Below are 19259 nucleotides of genomic sequence, written 5' to 3' on the forward strand. Positions count from 1 at the left end.
TATCAACCCAAACCAGCTTCTGACCTTTGGGGGTGGAAGTCCACAAACAACACATCTTACTTGAAAATACTGGATTTAATAGAAAATATTGTAAACAAGTCCATTGATCCATTAGCTTAAGACAGAATGACAGCACAATCACGTATAAAAGCTAAAGGTGAAATGCTGGTACCAAACACAGCACTTAAAGAGAGGCCTGAGCCAGGCTCCGAAAGGTCTTTCCCAGAAATAGAGGCAGCAGCAGCTTCAAATGGGCACAGAGATAGGGAGGAGGAGGCAGCATCCAAACCATCAAGGCAGAGGAGTAAAAGAAGGCAGAGCAGTGGACAGCTTGTGAACAAGGGGTGAAGGATAAAGGAGCAAAAGCACTGTATTTCCTGATGTTCTGGGAACATCAGACCATGCCACACGAACCTGGGAGGGTTAGAAGGGCAGGGTATTTTCAGTGGGGAAAGGACATTAGGCAACTTTAGAAACAGTTGGTATGTTTCTTGGCACTCAGCTCTTAGGGATGTAGAACATGTGACTCGTGTGTTGTTTCTAACTCAACTAAGCTGCTTGCCCTGGCTCCATCACCTTGACTGAACACAACGCTGAACTTGACAGTATCTGCTGGCCCTGTGGACTTATGAAAGAGCACGTATGAGAGGTGCCACAGTGAGACCTTGGAACAAAACACAGGGCTCTGGTGGGAAAAGCGTTTCCGCCTTCCTCCTGGTGCTGGAAGGTCCCTGATGGAGGGGAGTTTGACGTGGCTGGGCCCCTTGAGGCTCTGAGTTTATCAGCAAAAGCCTTCTTCTTAGTCCTACCCACCCAAATCCTCCCTCAAGGAGTCCTCTGAGTTCACAGAAAGGCCAACTGAAAGAGCAGTAAAAACTGGGGAAAGAAAGTAAGGGATAGTTTCCTTCCCATGGCACTTGTTACTGACCAGAGGGACCGCTTCCTTATACTGGTTCTAGACATTAAGAGTGTTTGTTCCTTAATCTAAAACAGTGATTCCCAAATAAGGGGCAGGCCTGCTCAAGAGGGGCTCTCAGGACTCTCCAAAGAGGTTTTGTCCCATATACATAAGCCCCTAACTCCCTCCCAATTGAGAATCAGTGCACATAATGATAGAACTTACTAGCAGGAGTGTATTGTACACGTGAACAGTGTCAGAGACAGAGCAAAAAGTTAAAAACCCCTAGTCGGGCCAACATCAAAATTATGGAGTGATTTTTTTTTTTTTTTTTTCTGATTAACAGTAAGTTACAACCAAGTAGCTAAACTCCATGACTGGACTCCACGCTGCATAGCCAAGAATAATAAGTTCACCCACTTATCTGGGGTAACCGTACTAGATTAAAGAAATACAATTCTGTCCTCCTAAAGACAATTTCCAGAAAGACCTGCCTGTCCCAATGAGGTACTTGGCACTAGGATTAGCACAGGCTAATCACTGTATGGTTTCTTAGAAGACTGGCTTTTCTCTGTTTCTTTCTCTTTGATACTGTACAAGGGATCCACCAACTTGTTATGAACAAGCATTAAACCTACAAAAAATTAAAAACAAAAGTCATTAATGCAGGTAGAGGCAGAGTTCCATGATTATCAACAGTAACATCCAGGAGCTCTCAAATTTTGTCCTAGAACTGATACTCATCATCTTTCGTCTGTGGGCCCAAACGATAAACACCCTAAGAATAGGAAAAGAATTTTTTATTCCTAATGAATGCTAGAATCCATGGGACTGTTATAAATTCGTCTCTAGGAGAGTTGGCCATTATAAGGTTAATCTTCGGCTTCCCTGGTGGCGCAGTGGTTGAGAGTCCGCTTGCCAATGCAGGGGACACGGGTTCGTGCCCCGGTCCGGGAAGATCCCACATGCCGCGGAGCGGCTAGGCCCGTGAGCCATGGCCGCTGAGCCTGCGCGTCCGGAGCCTGTGCTCCGCAGTGGGAGAGGCCACAACAGTGAGAGGCCCGCGTACCGCAAAAAAAAAAAAAAAAAAAAATCTTTTCATCAAAGAACAAATTCCTAATTTGCCTGCTCAGTAAATGAGGATTTTCCCATAAGTTTATTTAAAGCAGTGAGTGTCCGCTTTAAGTAGAAGAAAAAAAGATGTGCATGACAGTTCAGTGCCTTGACTACAAGGAAAAGGCCTGTACAAGATCTGGAAAGATAAAAAACCTGAGGCTCAGTATCGCTGCAAGGAGATTACCAAACTGCCCTTGAACTACCACTTTCATTTCATTCTCTTTCCTCCTCCTCAGAGCAAACAGGTCTCTAGAAATGGACCCTTAAATAGTCATGGATGGAAGAGAAAACTGTATTCTGAGAGGAGGGTTTGATTTTATTAAAATCATAGTTGTCAAAGTGGCCAGAGCATGCAAGCTAGATCCACTCCTCTCTCCTGGCACACCTGAACTTGGCAACCTACTCCCTGACCCACCCCACCCTCACCTTTGAAATACTTGACGGTCTTCACTTTCAACTCCAGGGTGGCATCCTCGTCGCACACAAACACCGTGCGGGGATGCTGCTGGAAGGCAGACACGGTCCACATGTGGTTCACTCCCTCCTCGATGGCCTTGTATAGAGCAAACGCCTTGTGAGCACCCGTGATGAGGATCATCACCTGGGGATCAGAAAACAAGCCTGTGATGGAGGAGAAGGAGCAGCGGAACGGGGAGTCTAGACACCTGAATCCTGGTGGCCACCCAGGACAATCGTAAGGACTGTTGTTGTTATGTGTCATTGTAAGTCGTTAGCACGTGGCACGCTGCTCCACGCTCTGTGTGCTCTGTCACACAAGTAGCCTGAGATGGGGAGCACTGTTATCCCCACATTCTAGGATAAGGGAGTGGACTCTGTGATGGGGGTTTCAGTAACTTGCCCCAGGTCATTTCTAACCCAGAGTCCATGCTCTTGACCACCACATGATAGTGCCTCCTGGCACCTTTGATGATGACCGTGAAAGTGCCCTGGGAGCAGATGTGCCGTACAAACAGAGGCCCACGCCTTATCCCAACGGTTCTGACACTGGGTCCCGGGGCCGCTAGGTTGGGTGAGTTTCCACAGTGGCAAACTGGAAAAAGACGGGTCCTGATTTGCGCCTCCAGGGAGGCCTTGGAAGCAATGGTGAGAGTTATCTGTGTGGCTGCTAAGGTTGAATGCCAATAAAGCTGCCCCTTAATCTGGTCACTTTCAGTTCAGAGTATTAGACCTGCTCATGTGACTTGGAGTAATGCTTCTTGTTTAAGTAAAACAGGCACAGACTCCCCTCAACACTTAAAATATCGAGAATGTTAAGTGTGGGAATTCCCTGGCAGTCTAGTGGTTAGGACTCCTTGCTTTCACTGCCGAGGGCCTGGGTTCAATCCCTGGTCAGGGTACTAAGATCCTGCAAGCCGTGAGGCACAGCCAAAAATAAATAAATAAAATAAATAATTTTTTTAATTAAAAAAAAAAAAGAATGTTAAGTGCCAGAAAGTGATTATAAAGAACTCAGCATTCCAGATATCCTTTCATTGTAATTCACTTCTGCCATGGAGTTGTGAGCAGGATTTACTGTTCCTTTCTTGAAATGAGAAAACAGAGGCATAGAAAGAATGTGACTCTTTGTTCAGGACCCCAGAGCTCGTTTTAAAAAAAAGAATTTCCAGATTTCCATCCCCAGGTCCTTTCTGCACACCACAGGAAGAGCCCTCAAACTGTAGTGTTTATAAGATGCAAGGCCAAAAACAGCAGAATGACCTCCCTAGGTACTGATTCAAGGTTACCCAACAGAAATTGCTGCCATTGCTTATTTCACAAAAAATCACTTTAGACAGGGAAACTTTTTCAATGATTTACATGTTTGTTTACAGACTTGGGCAAAGAAACCTAAAGCTAAAATGTCTGTAGCTGCTTCCCACTGAATATATCAGAAAGGAAGAGAAAATGCTTCTAATGAAAGTAAGGAAATTGGAACTACAAAAAATTCAAATGATACCCAAATTTCTATAGAAAGACTCAATTCAGTTCAAGACACTATTTCAATCACACTTCTCCACATTTATGACTCCCTGAGCACAGGGCTATAACCACAAGCATCCTGCGGTTGCAGGGGGAGCTCCCTTCAAGCAGTGGCCTCCACCAACTGCAGGGAACCAGAGGGCCCCTCTCAGTACCTGGACAGGTACAAATTCATATTCTGATATTAGTGGTGCTGGGTAGGCAGAGACCAGGAGCCTGTGGCCTCCTGGGCAGTCAGTGCTGAAAAGGTTTCACCTCACACTGGGAAGAATGGTTACTTCCAGAGAGGAAGGACGGCAGTGATAGGGTCAGTTGGGATTTTAGCCTTATTTACAATGTCTTCATTTTTAATAAAATGGATTCAGGTGGTACCTGTATAGTTGAAATTAACAGCAAAAAGCCAAGTCCAGCCCCCCTTGTGCCCTTACCTCTCTAGCATCCATGACAGTGCCCACACCCACCGTCAGGGCCATGGTGGGCACCTTGGCGAGATCTCCATCAAAGAACCTAGCATTGGCCAGGATGGTGTCCATGGCCAGCGTCTTCACACGGGTCCTGGACACCAGACTGGATCCCGGCTCGTTGAAGGCGATGTGTCCGTCAGGGCCAATGCCTGCCCAGAAGAGACAGGGCAGCCCTGTCAGTCCCAGGGATCCAAGATTTCAAGAACGGACAATCTCTCCTTCCCCACCTGGGGTCTGAAAAAAATCCTTGAAAACCAAGCATATGATCTTCCCCTCTCATTTCTAGCTGAGGCACACACAGACATTGTTAACTTGCTGCCACCCTCAGAAAGCTAAGTACGGAGCAATCCCAAAAGCTTCTGCCCCCCAGATCATCCAAGTGTAACTTCTCTCTCTCCTGCCACTTCTCTATCCCTGCTGGGATGGAGTCACACCGAAGAAAACATACACAGGGCCTGGAAAGGGGCTGCCAAGTTTATAAGATCTCAGAACATGAGCACTCCTAGCCATTTCCTCCCCACCTGGAAGTAAAGAAGGGTTAAATCTGGAGCAGTCAAAGACTGTTCGACTTCAGCCTCCCACCCCCACCCCCCATGGGGGACTCCAGAGGCCTTGACAGATGGAAGTGTAAGAGGGCAACTCAGGGCAGGGACAGGCATAAACCTGAGAGCGGGATACCCTAGGTCCCCACCCTCTCTCCACTGCTCTGGCTGGCTGACCCTGGGCAAGTCACAAAACTTCTCTGGGGTTCAATTGCTATTTTTAGCATGCAGGGGCTGATGGTGGAATCTTCTGGAACTACATGAGTCTGTGATTATGTTTAACTAAGTCCCATGACTGATCCATAAAACCTTGCCTGAGGAATAGAGAGAATCTTGGAGTCCAAATCCAAATCCATCGATTTACAGACAAGGCATCAAATTGCAGAAAGAGGAGATGCCCCAGATCACAAAGTTTCTGAGCGGCAGAGGCAGGGCAGGGCACCAGGGCTCCCACTCTGTGCCTTCCCTGCTGCCTCAGGCTAATGAGTGACCCCACTGTCACTGGTGCAGAGAGAGGGAGCTGTTTGCAGACAGGCATGGGTCTTGTCCCCTTCTCCTATGTTCCAGCCACCCTGGGTTTGCCCTGGACATCTGCTGCGGTGTCGAGCTCACCTCCGACAAACAGCTCAATCCCACCCGCAGCCTTGATCTTCTCCTCAAAGGCATCACACTCAGCCTGAAGGTCAGCTGCATTCCCATCCAGAATGTGGGTGTTTTCTGGGTGGATGTCAATGTGCTTGAAGAAGTTGTTCCACATGAAGGAGTGGTAGCTCTCCGGGTGGTCTCGACGAAGGCCTGTGGGGCCATGGCTGCACTCAGTCATGCCAGGCTGAGCAAGGGCACCCTCCCAAGGATGGCAGGATACTCCCAGACCCCAGAGACACTTTCAGGGAAGAGCCCATCGGGGAGCCTTGGGCAGTAGCCCTCTCACCCCCAGCCACTCGGAGTAAGCTGAGCTGGTGTCCTTGTGCCCATGACCATGGGCCTGGGCCCTCATTCTGATCTCCTTTTCACAAGAGAATGGCTGGAGGCCAGGATCAGTCTGGACCTCTGGAGGTGGGCTAGCCTCTGCGGGGGAGGGCTGGGCCCATCAGGAAAGGAAGCAAGAACACCCCTTACCCTGTGCCTCCCACCTCACCATTCACCCCCCCATTACACCCTGCTCAGCCTGAACCCCAAGTGGAACACCAAGTGGTTGGAGAGAATTATCTCAGAGCTTCCAAAAAAAGATTTTTTTCAGTTAAGAAGAAAAAGAGTGTTTAAAGTGCATGTTTCAGGGGCCTGAGGAGCGGGGAAATGGGCAGTTGATTTTTAATGGATAGTTTCAGTTTTGCAAGATGAAAAGAGTTCTGGAGATTGGTTGCACAACAGTGTGAATCTACTTAACACTGAACTGTACACATAAAAATGGTTAAAATGGTAAATTCTATGTTACGTGTAGTTTACCACAATTAAAACCATTACAAAATGATGGTGGAGGTGGAGAGGGTGACAGAAGCCCAAGGTGCCACTTTTCATCAGTGGAAAGGACACCAGTCTCAGCTCCCTTCCCAGTATACTTGGCAGGAAGGGGACTGGAAGATGAACAGTAGAGAGAAAGTCCAGACACAGACACTGGTGTGAGGGGGAGCACACACCCCAGCCATGGGACCCCAGATCCCCTTTGCAGCCATTTGTTCCGGAAAGAAATGGCATGGAGTTGGGGACGAGGCAGGGGAGGAGATATGCTGGAATTCATTAAGTGCTTGCTCTGATCAAGAAGCTTCCACACCTGTTATATCACTTAATGCTTTCAGCCCATGAGGTCAGCTTTATTAGCCTCATGTCATAGCTGAGTGAACCAAGGCCTGGAAGATACAGTACCACCAATTGAGCCTACCCCCAAATGCCACTGGTTCCCTGAGACCTCCCCCGTCCTCTCCTGGGCCGATCCTGTGAGGGGAGGAGTACGATTCTCCCAAGACTCACCCACATACTCGTCCATGTTGAAAGTCTTCACATATTTGAAGGACAGGTCTCCATTCTTGTAGTATTCAATCAGCTTCTTGTAGCAGCCAAGTGGGGTGCTCCCTGCAAGAGAGGCCACAGCCATGAACCCCCTTCAGCCCCCAGCTCCTGGAAGCCCAGAGGGCGCCCGGGAATGAATCAGGGATGCTCCACCAGGAGAACCTGTCAGACCTGACAGAAACAAATCAGATCTGAAGTCCTGCCCAATGCTCAATCCCAACTGCCATCCGTTAAGTGCTGGTTTAATGCCTATTTCCCCCCTAGACTGTAAGCTCCAGGAGGGAAAGGGCTGTGTCTTGTCTTGTTCATGGCTGAATCCCTAGCATTCAGCACACTGATGATTGAAATGACTGTGATTAGCACCTCAGTGAATGTCAGACTTAATTACTGACATGACATTCCCTGAGCAACCAGTACATGAGAGGTACGTGATGGGGATGCAGAGAAGTGAGAGACACAGCAGCCACCCTGGAAGAGCTCACTGTTTAGGAGTGGGGACACGAAGCAGTAATGTCGGCTGTGGTACAGGCTAGCCTGTGGGTTTGGGGAAGACTTCCCCTCGGAGCAGCAAACCCGAGCTGAGTGTCATTAAAAAGTCAGTCATAAAACCCGTAAAAAGGCAAGAGGACTGCTGTCGATTAAGAAACTAAATATGCATGAAGCCTGACTGGACACTGGGATTAATTTTATTTTAAAAACTCTAAAAAAATGTGGACAATTCGGGGAAAAAATTTAATATAGTCTATATATTAGATGATATTATGAAATGATTTTTAATTTTTGTAGGTATTATAATAGTATTGTGGTTATATAAGAGAATGTCCTTATTCTGAGGAGATATGTACTAAAGGATTTAGAGGTAAAGTGTCAGGATCTCTGGACCTTGCTTTCCAGTGGCTTATAAGAAATGTGTGCGTGTATGTGTGTGTGTACAGACAGAACATGAGACACAAGAGATGAAAGCAAATGTGGCAAAAGGTTAACAATTGGTGAATCTAGGTAGATGGTACTGTACTATTCTTTCAGCTTTTCTGAATGCATGAAACTTTTAAAAATGAAAAGATGGAAAGAAAAAAGCCCCACCCAAATCAGATCATTGTTTTCATAACCCACTAATGGCTTTTCATTTCACTCTGAGTTATAATCAGTCCTAACAAAGGCTCTGTATAACCTGGCCCCTGGCTAACTCTCTCCCCAGCTAGGAATCCTGCTTCAAGCAATTCTACCTCAGGGCCTTTGCACATGGTGTTTGTTGCAACTGCTCTCCTTCAGGTATCTGCATAGCTAACTCACCTCTTTAGGCCTTTACTCAAATGTCACTTTCTCAGAGAGACCTTCCCTGCCCCCATATCCAACACTGTAACTCCCACCTCTGCCTAAACACTCTCTAGCCCCTTTCCCTGCTTCATTTTTCTCCTTCCCTCTTATCACCATCTAACATACTCTATATTTTGCTAATTCACTTGTTTATTATCTGTCTCTCCCACCATAATTCAAGCTTTAGGAAGGCAGGAATTTGTGTTCTTTTTATTCACTGCTGTATCCCTGGCACCTAGAACAGCTTGGCATACAGCAGGTATTCAATAAGTACCTGCTGAATGAATGACAGTGGCAGCCCCATCCACACAAAATAATCAGCCTATCCCTGTGACATGGTCTTAGCCATGGCTGAGCCACACAGCTTCCCTGTCCTCCCCCTGAGCTTCATCATGTCCATTTTCCAAACGTGTAGCCTTCCCATCAATTCTGTGAGCTTCCACTATCTAGCCAATAAATTCCTTTTCTGCTTAAGTTAGCCAGAGTCGGCTTCTGTGGCTTCCACCCAGAGCCCTGAGGGTGCTTCAACTAACAGTAGGAATGTTCCAAGGAACCCATATGGAAATGCTGTGCTGGTTCAAGTGTGATAGTCAGGAAGGGGCCAGGTCTTGGAGGACCCTGAACACCACTCTGAGGGGCTTGGATCTAATTTTGCAGACGATGGGGAAATGGGGAGGGGTTTCAGCAGAAGCCCAGACTCTGACCCAGGGTGGCTCCACAGTTAGAAAACAGGATGTTAGCACAGCCCCGACACAGTCTGAGACGCTGGTGGTTTCACCAGATACCTACCTGAATATACTGTTCCCACAAACCGCTAGAGCAGAGGTCGGAAAACTTCAGCCCACAGGCCAGATCTGGCCTGCTGCCTGTTTTTGTAGAGCTCATAAATTAAGAGTAGTTTTTACACTTTAAAACTTTTTAAAAACCAAAAGAATATTATGATATATGAAAATTATATAAACTCAAATGTCAGTGCCGGCGGACATCCATGCTCATTTCTGGATTGTCTATGGCTCCTTTTGAGCTACAAGGGCAGAGTTAAGTAGCTGCAACAGAAAGTGTATGGCCAGTGAAGTGTAAAATATTTATTATTTGGCCGTATACAGAAAAAGCTTGAAGACTCCTGCAATAGTGGATTGGTCACTGAGGCAAATCCACCCCACTTCTGAAAGAAAGAATCAGAACATTGGCCTTGAAAAACTGGGTTTAAAATATCCTCCCATAAAGGCAACATTCTGATTTTTTCCCCAAAGAAACTAGGACTGTTTTTCACTTAGGTCCTGTGTTTAACTAAGCCTTACAGAAAATGCGTTGAGTGACTATCTTCTCAATTCTCCCAAGGATGGCGCTTAGTTAGTAGCACTCTAGATGCAGAGAAGAGAAATTAATTCATTACATAAAACGTATGCCTTAAGGTATTAGGACTTAATTCTGTTAAGGAGACTTGACTGACAGGGCTGGCTTAGGATATAGCCTAAAAATCAAAGTTTTTCCTGCCTAACCAAGATCCCTTCTACTCCAGGACTCTTCAGGAGCAGGCAGCAACAAACCAGCCCAGAGGAAGCTGGGTCCCCTCTTTCGTATGTCCGGGGGCAGGGGAGTCGTTCACTCATAGGGCCAGTACCTCAGAGCCCTCCTTGCAGTCCCTTGGCTGAATGGGCCTACCTACCTGGCCCCTTATAAGCCCATAATGCCCTCGCCCACCCTCCCCATCCCACAACGCACCAGTAGGGAGCCCCAGGGTGAAGTACTTGTCTGGCCCTGGGTTAAACTGGATGATGCGGTTCCTGATGTATTTGGCTGCCCACTCACTGGCCTGAGAATAGTGGTCCAGGATGATGAGCTTCATCTTGTCCTGCAGGGGTAGGTGACAAAAGGAATCAGTGGTAAGGGGTAAGGAGAAAGGGGTGGAGGGGAGAAGCCCTTCTCTCCATGCTGTCTGAGCCCAGAAGGGGAAGTTCACAGAGCATTGACAGGCTGGGCCAAGTGCCTCCACTACCCACCGGGAGGCGCTGCTGTGGGACAGACCTGGGTTCCAATTTCGGTTCCTCCATTGATCAACTGCAGGACCTTGGTTAAGGACCCAAGTTCTTTGAGCTTGTTTTCTCTTACGGGAAAATGGGGACAACAGCACCTACCTGACAAATTTCATGATGGTGAATGTGAAATGAGAAGATGCATGTAAACCACATAGTATTCAATATAACATGTTGGCTATCCTCTTGCAGCTCGACCCAGGCCCCCCTTCCCCACCCCTCGACAACCCCCACCTGGCTAGATACTCTACTGTTGAACTCTTCCTCAATAAATAGAGAGGTCATGGGATCATCTTGGCTCACTAGAGCAGGTGGAGGCCTGGAGAGGTGTGTTCTTTCAGTACCAGAGAGGGGCGCTCCCAGCGGCCTGCCTTGCTTTGCAGATCCTGTTTCCCCCAAAGAACACGCGGCAAAGGTAATCGCTCTGGAAGGAGGGCGTTTAGTCCTCCCCGCCGCACTGCGGTCAAATCAGAGTGGGAAGGCCAAGGCTGAGGTGGCCGGATCCGCGGTCCGTGGGGTACAGGAGTTTTTCCCCCACCCCAATGGCGATCCCATCGCCCCTCCCGGGGAGGGACCCGAACGGATCGCTGGGGGTCCCGGCCCCAGGTTGCCGGAGGCTGGGCAGCGCCCGGACCCCCGCCCGCGAGGAGGGTCCCCGCGGACCCCGCTCCCCACTTACGCGGACGCTTCCCGCGGCTGATGCAGCGACTGCGCTGGCGGCCCCGCCCCGCGTGGGTCATGTGGCTGCAGGTCACGCGGTGCCGCGCTCTGCCCGCGGGGCTGACTTCTAGGGGCTGCGGCTCCAGGGAGGGCTCTGCCCGGCGGGCCAGGGGCTCCCATTTTCTTAGCACAGGGGCTGTGTAGGCCCCGGAAAAGCCGTGGGGGGCGGGGCTTGGAGACTGGTTTGGTGGAGGAGGGAGACTTGGGGGGGGTCCCAGGTCGCTCCCAGGGATGCAGTCCCCAAGGCCGGGGGCTGGGGCAGGGTTTTCAGTGCTGGGGGTGGGGCGCGGGAGGAAGAGCAGACTCGCTTCCTCTAGGGCTGGGCTTGGCTCTGCCTTCAGTTTATTTTTTTAGATATCATTTATTTACCTAGTTATTGCTGCTTTTTTGTTTTAAATATAATTGGATTTTTTCTACCTTAAAAAAAAATCCATCTTTGCAGCAGTATGAACTAGAGAAAAATGTAGGCCCCTGGTCTCCTCTACTTCCCACCCTAAGGTAATCATTGCTAACAGGTTAGACTACATCCTCAGTGATTTTTCGTGAATATCCTTACATTGTATTTTACAGAAATGAGAACACACCACACGTGTGGTCCACAGTCAGCTGGGCAACCACATCCTGCAGTTCCCGTGACTTGGTTCGCCTCTTCCTTGGGCCTCGCTGCGACTCCGGAGCAGCTTGAGAGAGTGGGCTTCTAATGGTGAGGCCCTGATGAGCCCGGGCGGTGGAGCTAACACAGTTAGAGGGACTTGTTCTTTGGCCTCAGTGTTGGTGTAGGTGTCTTTTGTTTTTTAAAATTCAGTTAGAAATCTCATCTTAGCCTGAGGATTGCAGATGTTTCACAGTGAGGTTCCCATCCCAATCTCCAAACACTTCAGATGATACCTTCAGGTCTGCAGCACTTGCCCTCAGATGGTACAGGAAGTGACTTCATGGGACCTAATTGGGTCTGTTTCCCCAGAGTTACCCTTTCTGTAGGGAACCAATGCAGGTGTCTGTTAAGCCTAGAGGCTCTTGATTTTGCATGCGGACTAATCAGGAAGGCCTGGGTTTAAATTCTGGTCTTGCCAATATCCATTTCTTGAGTGAGTGACTCAAGCCAATGACTCAGCTTCTCCAGCTCTTCATTTTCTTATCTGGAACTTGGGAATTGAGTGGAAATTACGTAATAGTGACCTCATGTAGCTGTTGTAAGCATTAAATGAAAACCAGTGGGCCCTCCATATCTGTGGTTCCAAATGCACAGATTCAACCAACCTCAGATGGAAAATATTCAAAAAATAATTCCTGAAAGTTCTCAAAAAGCAAAACTTGAATTTGCTCTGTGCCTGGCAACTGTTTACATAGCATTTACGTTGTATTAGGTGTTATAAGTAGTCTAGAGGTGATTTAAAGTATATGGGAAGATGTATGTAGATTATATGCAAATACTGTGTCATTTTATGTAAGATTTGAGCATGCATGGATTTTGGTATTTGTGGGCGTCCTGGAACCAATTTCCTGGGGAAACTGATGGCTGACTGTGTTAGCATATCATAGCATGGCTAGCCATGTTACCAATACCCCTTATTTCCTCCTACCCTCCTTACAGCTCTCTCTCTCTAACCCTGAAATACTCTCTACCCTAACCTTCTGCCCTCCTCAGGCTCCTCCCACTCCATGCCTCGGTTTAAACTGTTACCCATACCCATCCTTCCATCCTCTTGTTTTGGAACTAAAGTTGGCTAACTAAAAGAACTGTGAGTCCCTCCCCACCCCAGGTTTTTTGCTTGTGAGTTCATCTATGCAGTCTCTGTTCCTTTTCCTTCCTTCCTGTGGTGAAGGCAGATGTGATGCCTGGAGCTGGGGAAGCCATATTATAACTATGAGGCAATAAGCATGAAGGTAGAGTGGAGGATAGAGGGAACTTAAGTCCTTGATGTTTGACAAGTGCTAGACCTCTACTTCCGGACTTCCTCTAAGGAAATAACAAATATCCGTGTGGTATTTATTTAAGCCACTGCTGGTAGAGTTTTCTGTGTCTTGAGATTAAAAACATGACTCACTGTTACAGCAGATGACTCAGGTCTTCCTTGGGGTTTATGCTGGTATTGTGGGGAGATACCTTTCTTCTACAGGAATTTTGAGCTGTGAAATCCAGGAAAGCTTAGAGCTACCAGTGAGGAAAGTAGAAACAATAGAAAAGTGATACAAAGCCCTGTGACATCATTTGAGCTGCCTAGATCTAGCATGTCCAAAGCCAAATATACTCTGTTGGGTTTAAGTTGGGTGAATGAATGAGGGAGTATAAAAATAATATCTTTTCTTCCCTGAGGCTAGTTAGGGGAAACTCTGGGAGAATATTGAGTTATCTATTGCTGCATAACAGATTACCCCAAAACTTAATGGCTGAAAAGCAATAATTACAATAAGGGCTAAAAAGAAATGCGCTGTCAAGCCATGAAAAGACCTGGAGGAAACATAAATGTGTGTTACTGAAAAGGCTACATATTGTAATATTCCAACCCTATGACATTCTGGAAAAGGCAAAACTATGGAGACAATAAAAAGATGGTTGCCAGGAGTTAGCAGGGAGGGTGGGATGAATAGGTAGAGCACAGAGGTTATAGGGTAGTGAAACTATCCTGTATGACACTGTAATGGTGGATACACGTGGTTATACTTTTGTCTGAACCCTGGAATGTACAAGAGTGAACTCTGATGTAAACTATGGACTTTGGGTGATTATAATGTATAGGTTTGTCACTTGCAACAAGTGTGCCACTCTGATCAGTATATTGAGTGAAATCTCATGAGAGACCCAGACCCAGAATCACTCAGCTAAGTCAGTCCTGAATTCCTGACCCACAGAAGCTGTGAGATAATAAACATTTGTTGTTTTAAGCTGCTAAATTATAAAGTCATTTGTTATGCTGCAATAGATAACACACTCAGGAAAATTCCATAGGTGGGGTAGGTGTTAAGCAGGAGATTCAACCCCTGTTTCTCTCCCCTGTGCATGGAGGTGTGTCATCTGACCCACCAGAGACTCCATTCCTCAGACCACACATTCCCACGTTGTGCTGCCCTCTGCCATGTCTGTGGAATCCCCTGCCAAGGCTTCTGCTGAGCCTGTCTTCCTGTTACTTGCTGTTTTCTAATTATCTGAGGCCATGTCTTACCTTCATTCCCTGTAGCTGTTTCTCACTGATCTTTGCATTTCCCATACCACCTAGCTCACTACCTTGCACGTAAAAGCCAAAGCCCCACATGTTTCAGAGCATTGGCTCTGGAGCCCATTGGGTTCAGATGCTAGATCAACCACTTATTAGCTGGGGTACTTTCTTAATCTCTGTGCCCCAGTTTCCTCAACTGTAAAATAGGGAGAGTAATGGTAGCTACTTCATAGGGTTGTTTTGAGCATTAAAATACCTTGTCACGTGGAAAGCATTTGAAACTATGCCTGACACGTGGTAGCTGCTCCATAAATATCACTTATTAGATTGAATCATACAAAAATAGTCATTTTTCTGGGTCAAAAAACTAAATATTGGCAATTTCACATAGTTTAATCTCATATTATTATTTCTATCCTTTCACCAGAGTTATATTCAAAGAAACAGTCCGGCAACCCAAAACACTTACAATTGTTGGTAATGTCTCTAGAAGAATGTTAAAGACAATCCAAATCAGAACCCAGAGCACCTCTTAAAATTCTCCTTGCCTCATTCTTTTTACTGTTACCAGGAAACCTTTTCCACTGCTCATTCTAAACTCCTAACTAAAAAAATCTCTGCCCCAGCACCCCATCCCACATAACCAGCCAAAGTAGGTGACTACCTTGCCCGTCCTTCAACTTACCTCCATTCTTTTCCTCACAGTAAATGTCTCTTTTTTGATGCAGACACCTGGGTTTGGCTTCCCAGGTGTCTCTCTTTTCCTCTCTCTCATTGCAAAAACCTAGACGTGATACTGCCCAAAACTGGCTTCCTAGAGAGCAGAAGAGAGGGGAGAGGCTGAGAAGGCAAAGGTGAAATTCCTTCTTTCTTTTAAAAAAATTTTAATTATGGTAAAAACATACAAAGTTTACCATCTTAACCATTTTTAAGCATCCAGCTCAATAGTGTTAAGTACATTCATGTTGTACAACCTATCTCCACGACTCTTTCCTCTTGGCAAACTGAAACTCTAAACCCATTAGACAACAACTTCTCCACTTCCTCCTGCCCCGAGTCCCTGCAGCCACCGTTCTACTTTCTGTCTCTATGAATTCGATTACTCTAGTTCCCTCATATATGTGGAATCATGTGGTATTTGACTTTTGCAACTGACTTCAGTTAGCACAGTGTTCTCACATACATACATAGATACATACACACACATACATACGTACATACTATATTATTTTATCCATTCATCTGTCCATGGATACTAAGGTTGCTTCTACCTCTTGGCTATTGCAGAATTCCTTTTAAATGGGGAAATATGAACGAATTTAGTAATTTCAGGCTCCTTAACAAGGGGAAGACAATGTAATAAACTGCTTGATTGTGTTGTTCAAATGTTAAATGGGGAAGCAGGTCACGGCCCCAAGAGAGCCACATCGGTCAGAGCCGGACAGACTTGGGTGGCATATCCAGGAATGGATGCCAGAGCCACACTGGCTTTGAATTCCAGCTCTACCACTTACCGATTGGTTAACTTCTGGGAAGTCAATTTCTCTCTGACTAATTGCTTCGTCCATGAAATAGGAAAAATAACACCTACCTTATTGTATGGACTATTATTGCCAAGAGTAGTTACCTCAGGGGAGGAATAAATGATTTAATACATGTAAGGCACTGAGAACGGTGCCTGGCACTGAGTTAGCTGTCACTAAGGGATCATTATTATTACTAGGGTTTTGAGATGGTCCTTGAAAGAGAATCAGGGTTTGGTCGCTGAAGAGGAGGAGGGTGGCATTACAGACGGGGATGATCAGAGGCAGGAATGGACTGAGGCTGGGTGAGTACTGTTTCCAGAGTTAAGAAACAAAAACACAGGATATCCAGTTAAATTTGAATTATGGCTACTTGCCTGTGCATATGTACTTTGAGATAAAAGAAAAATATCACATGACATACTTATTCTAAAAGCAAATTTTGGGGAATTACCTGGTGGCGCAGTGGTTAAGAATCTGCCTGCCAGTGTAGGGGACATGGATTCGATCCCTGGTCCAAGAGGATCCCACATGCCGCAGAGCAACTAAGCCCATGCGCCACAACTACTGAGCCTGTGCCCTAGAGCCCGCAAGCCACTAAAGAGCCTGCGTGCCACAACTACTGAAGCTCTTAATCTTTGTTTTGCAGGATTTGCTTATAAAATTCCTCAGAGTTACAGTCTGTGTTTTATTTACATTTTGATACGATTTCTTTAGGGGTCACGTCTAACTTATTGTGTTCTTGGCCGTTGAACATTCACTAATGAGAAATCCTGCTCAGCGTTAGCATTATGAGCCAGTATATAGAACTGGCTGGTCATAAAGTTAACAACTTGTCATAAAGTTAACAACTCTGAGAATTACTCTTCAAATTTCATTGGTTGAAGCCCATAATAAAGTCTTTCACAGCATAACTTGCTTTTCCACTCTTCAGGATTACATTGTACCTTTTGATCAATAACTTTTTAAAATGTGCACAAACAAAAAGGAGCATTGTCATCAGTGTTTATTCTTTTTTTCTTCAACACTGCACCTGATGATTCCACCTGTTTCCACACTAAAAGCGTATTTAGTAACATCCACGTAAAAGAATTGAATTTGTCAATGGATGAAATCCATTTCAAAAGATAATCATAACAAGTGCTGCAATAATTATCCACTTTGGGCTGAAATTTATTTCCCTGCTTACATAATGTTTTCCCTTTTAAAAACAGCTTTGGTAATAAAAGGGATACATTTTCCATCAATTCTTCTTTAACACATTCAACAAGTTCCTTTAAGCAATGGAGTACTGCAGCAACACTGTTGGTTCTTCTTTCTGTTTGCATAATCCTATCGCTAAATTGATACTGAAAACTAGGAACAAACTTCATTCAGTGCATTATTTAAAAAGCCAACAAGAATTTTGGGGTCCTTTTCTTCAGAATTGAAGCATAATGTCCGTGCTTCAAATAAATGGAGGATTCTCTCAACTGCAGTTGTTAGAGAGCCAGTGGTTTTTGAATGTGGAGAAGTAAAGAATACTGAATGCCAAAAAAAAATCACAAAAAGCTTTAAATCGCTTAGTTAGAATAGTGTAAATGCTGAAGTAGGAGAACATTGCATGACAGTTACTTCAATCTCAAAAGAAAAGACATCAGGTACTCTTTTTTTTTTTTAATAAATAAATAAATTATTTATTTATTTATTTGACTGCACCGGGTCTTATTTGCAGCACGCGGGATCTTCGTTACGGACTGCAGGATCTTTGTTGCGGCATGCGGGATCTAGTTCCCTGACCAGGGATCAAACCCAGGCTCCCTGCATTAGGAGCTCAGAGTCTTAACCACTGGCCCACCAGGGAAGTCCCAACATCAGGTACTCTTGAGCACATTATGCAGAGCACAGGCAGGACCACCAACGCCTTCCATAGAATTATTCATGCTTTGCTTCAACTTTGAATAAACGTCGTTTGTACCTTTATGGAAACATCCACCAAAAGTTATATTTGTATTATCTCCAACAAAAATAGTAAAAATTTCTCATTAACTCTTTATTTTTTTTTTTTTTTTTTTTTGCGGCGGCCCTCTCACTGTTGTGGCCTCTCCCGTTGCGGAGCACAGGCTCCAGACGCGCAGGCTCAGCGGCCATGGTTCACGGGCCCAGCCGCTCTGCGGCATGTGGGATCTTTCTGGACCGGGGCACGAACCCGCATCCCCTGCATCAGCAGGCGGACTCGCAACCACTGCGCCACCAGGGAAGCCCTAACTCTTTATTTTTAAAATAAAATTTCGACTTTATTCTGATATCCAAGAAGTTCATTCTGTGATTGTAGTATTGCATTTTGACCTCGACTTTGGTCAAATACTGATATAAACATTGTTATTCAGCCAAAATGTGTATTTGGTGCACTTATTTGGGAAAGATTTTTCCTTCCAGTTTGATTAAGATATAATTGGCATACAGCACTGTATAAGTTTAAGGTGTACAGCATAATGATCTGACTTACATTCATCATGAAATGATTACCACAATGAGTTTAGTGAACATCCTTCATCTCATAGATACAAAATAAAAGAAAAAAATGTTTTTACCTATGATAAGCACTCTTAGGATTTACTCAACATCTTTCATTCATAACGTACAGCAGTGTTAATTATATTAATCATGTTGTACACTACATCCCTAGTACTTATTTATCTTTTAAAAGGAAGTTTGTACCTCTTGACCACCTTCAGCCAACTCCCCCTCCTTCCACCCCCTGCCTCTGGTAACTGCAAATCTCATCTCTTTTTCTGTGAGTTTGTTTTAATCTTGTTCATTTTTTATTCCAAGTTTCCTTGTACATATCCAAAGAGAAGTGATAACTGTTAATGTGTGGGCTCCATGGGCAAAAGAACAACCTTACAAACAGCTAAATAATGCCAGTTTGATATCAATGTCATCCAGTGTTTTAAGTATATCAGTTAACTCCAATGGGGATTTGATTTTTATTCAACCAATTCATGGAATCAAAATAAAGCTTTAAGAAGTTCATTCTGCCAAAGGTAAAACATCCAAAATTAATGTAAACACAATTATAAATTTAGTTAAAATATCCAGCATTCAAGATAAAATTGTTTCTGTGGTCTCAATACAAATATATATTTTGGTGAATCACAGCTTCATGATAAAAATGTTTTTACCATATTAGGATATTAGCAATGACCTTAGAATTGGTTGTGATGCACATGTAATTTCTTTTTTTTATTTTTAGGAGGGAAGATATTTTGTATTTTAAAAATTTTTTTTTAATTTAATTATTTTTTTTTTTTTTTGCAGTATGCGGGCCTCTCTCTGTTGCGGCCTCTCCCGTTGCGGACCACAGGCTCCAGACACGCAGGCTCAGCGGCCATGGCTCACGGGCCCAGCCGCTCCGCGGTATGTGGGATCTTCCCGGACCAGGCCTCGAACCTGTGTCCCCTGCATTGGCAGGTGGATTCTTAACCACTGCACCACCAGGGAAGCCCGGGGTACATC

General features: G+C 45.4%; 1 protein-coding gene and 1 long non-coding RNA gene across 4 annotated transcripts; one reads left to right on the forward strand and one right to left on the reverse strand.

Moving 5' to 3' along the window:
* Positions 1 to 56: 56 nt before the first annotated feature.
* GNPDA1 (glucosamine-6-phosphate deaminase 1) lies at positions 57 to 11141 on the reverse strand. Of its 3 annotated transcripts, none has more exons than XM_019924613.3 (7): positions 11040 to 11141; positions 10050 to 10179; positions 6969 to 7070; positions 5613 to 5795; positions 4423 to 4607; positions 2441 to 2615; positions 57 to 1532 (listed from the first exon to the last, which is right to left on the reverse strand). In XM_019924613.3, exons 2-7 carry the CDS (start codon positions 10171 to 10173, stop codon positions 1432 to 1434), a joined length of 870 nt encoding a protein of 289 aa, XP_019780172.1. In that variant the 5' UTR covers positions 10174 to 10179; positions 11040 to 11141; the 3' UTR covers positions 57 to 1431. The 3 variants fall into 3 exon arrangements, with proteins under 3 accessions (XP_019780172.1, XP_073658733.1, XP_073658732.1); XM_073802632.1 differs by lacking the exon at positions 11040 to 11141 and adding an exon at positions 10705 to 10811; XM_073802631.1 differs by lacking the exon at positions 11040 to 11141 and adding an exon at positions 10353 to 10449.
* Positions 2581 to 17841, forward strand: LOC109548189 (uncharacterized). Its single transcript, XR_004525904.2, has 3 exons — positions 2581 to 2708; positions 10553 to 11783; positions 17476 to 17841. It is a non-coding gene; the product is annotated as an uncharacterized lncRNA (long non-coding RNA).
* Positions 17842 to 19259: the final 1418 nt, after the last annotated feature.

The sequence above is a fragment of the Tursiops truncatus genome, chromosome 3 (genome assembly GCF_011762595.2).
Source record: "Tursiops truncatus isolate mTurTru1 chromosome 3, mTurTru1.mat.Y, whole genome shotgun sequence".
In the NCBI taxonomy this organism is placed as follows: Eukaryota; Metazoa; Chordata; class Mammalia; order Artiodactyla; family Delphinidae; genus Tursiops; species Tursiops truncatus.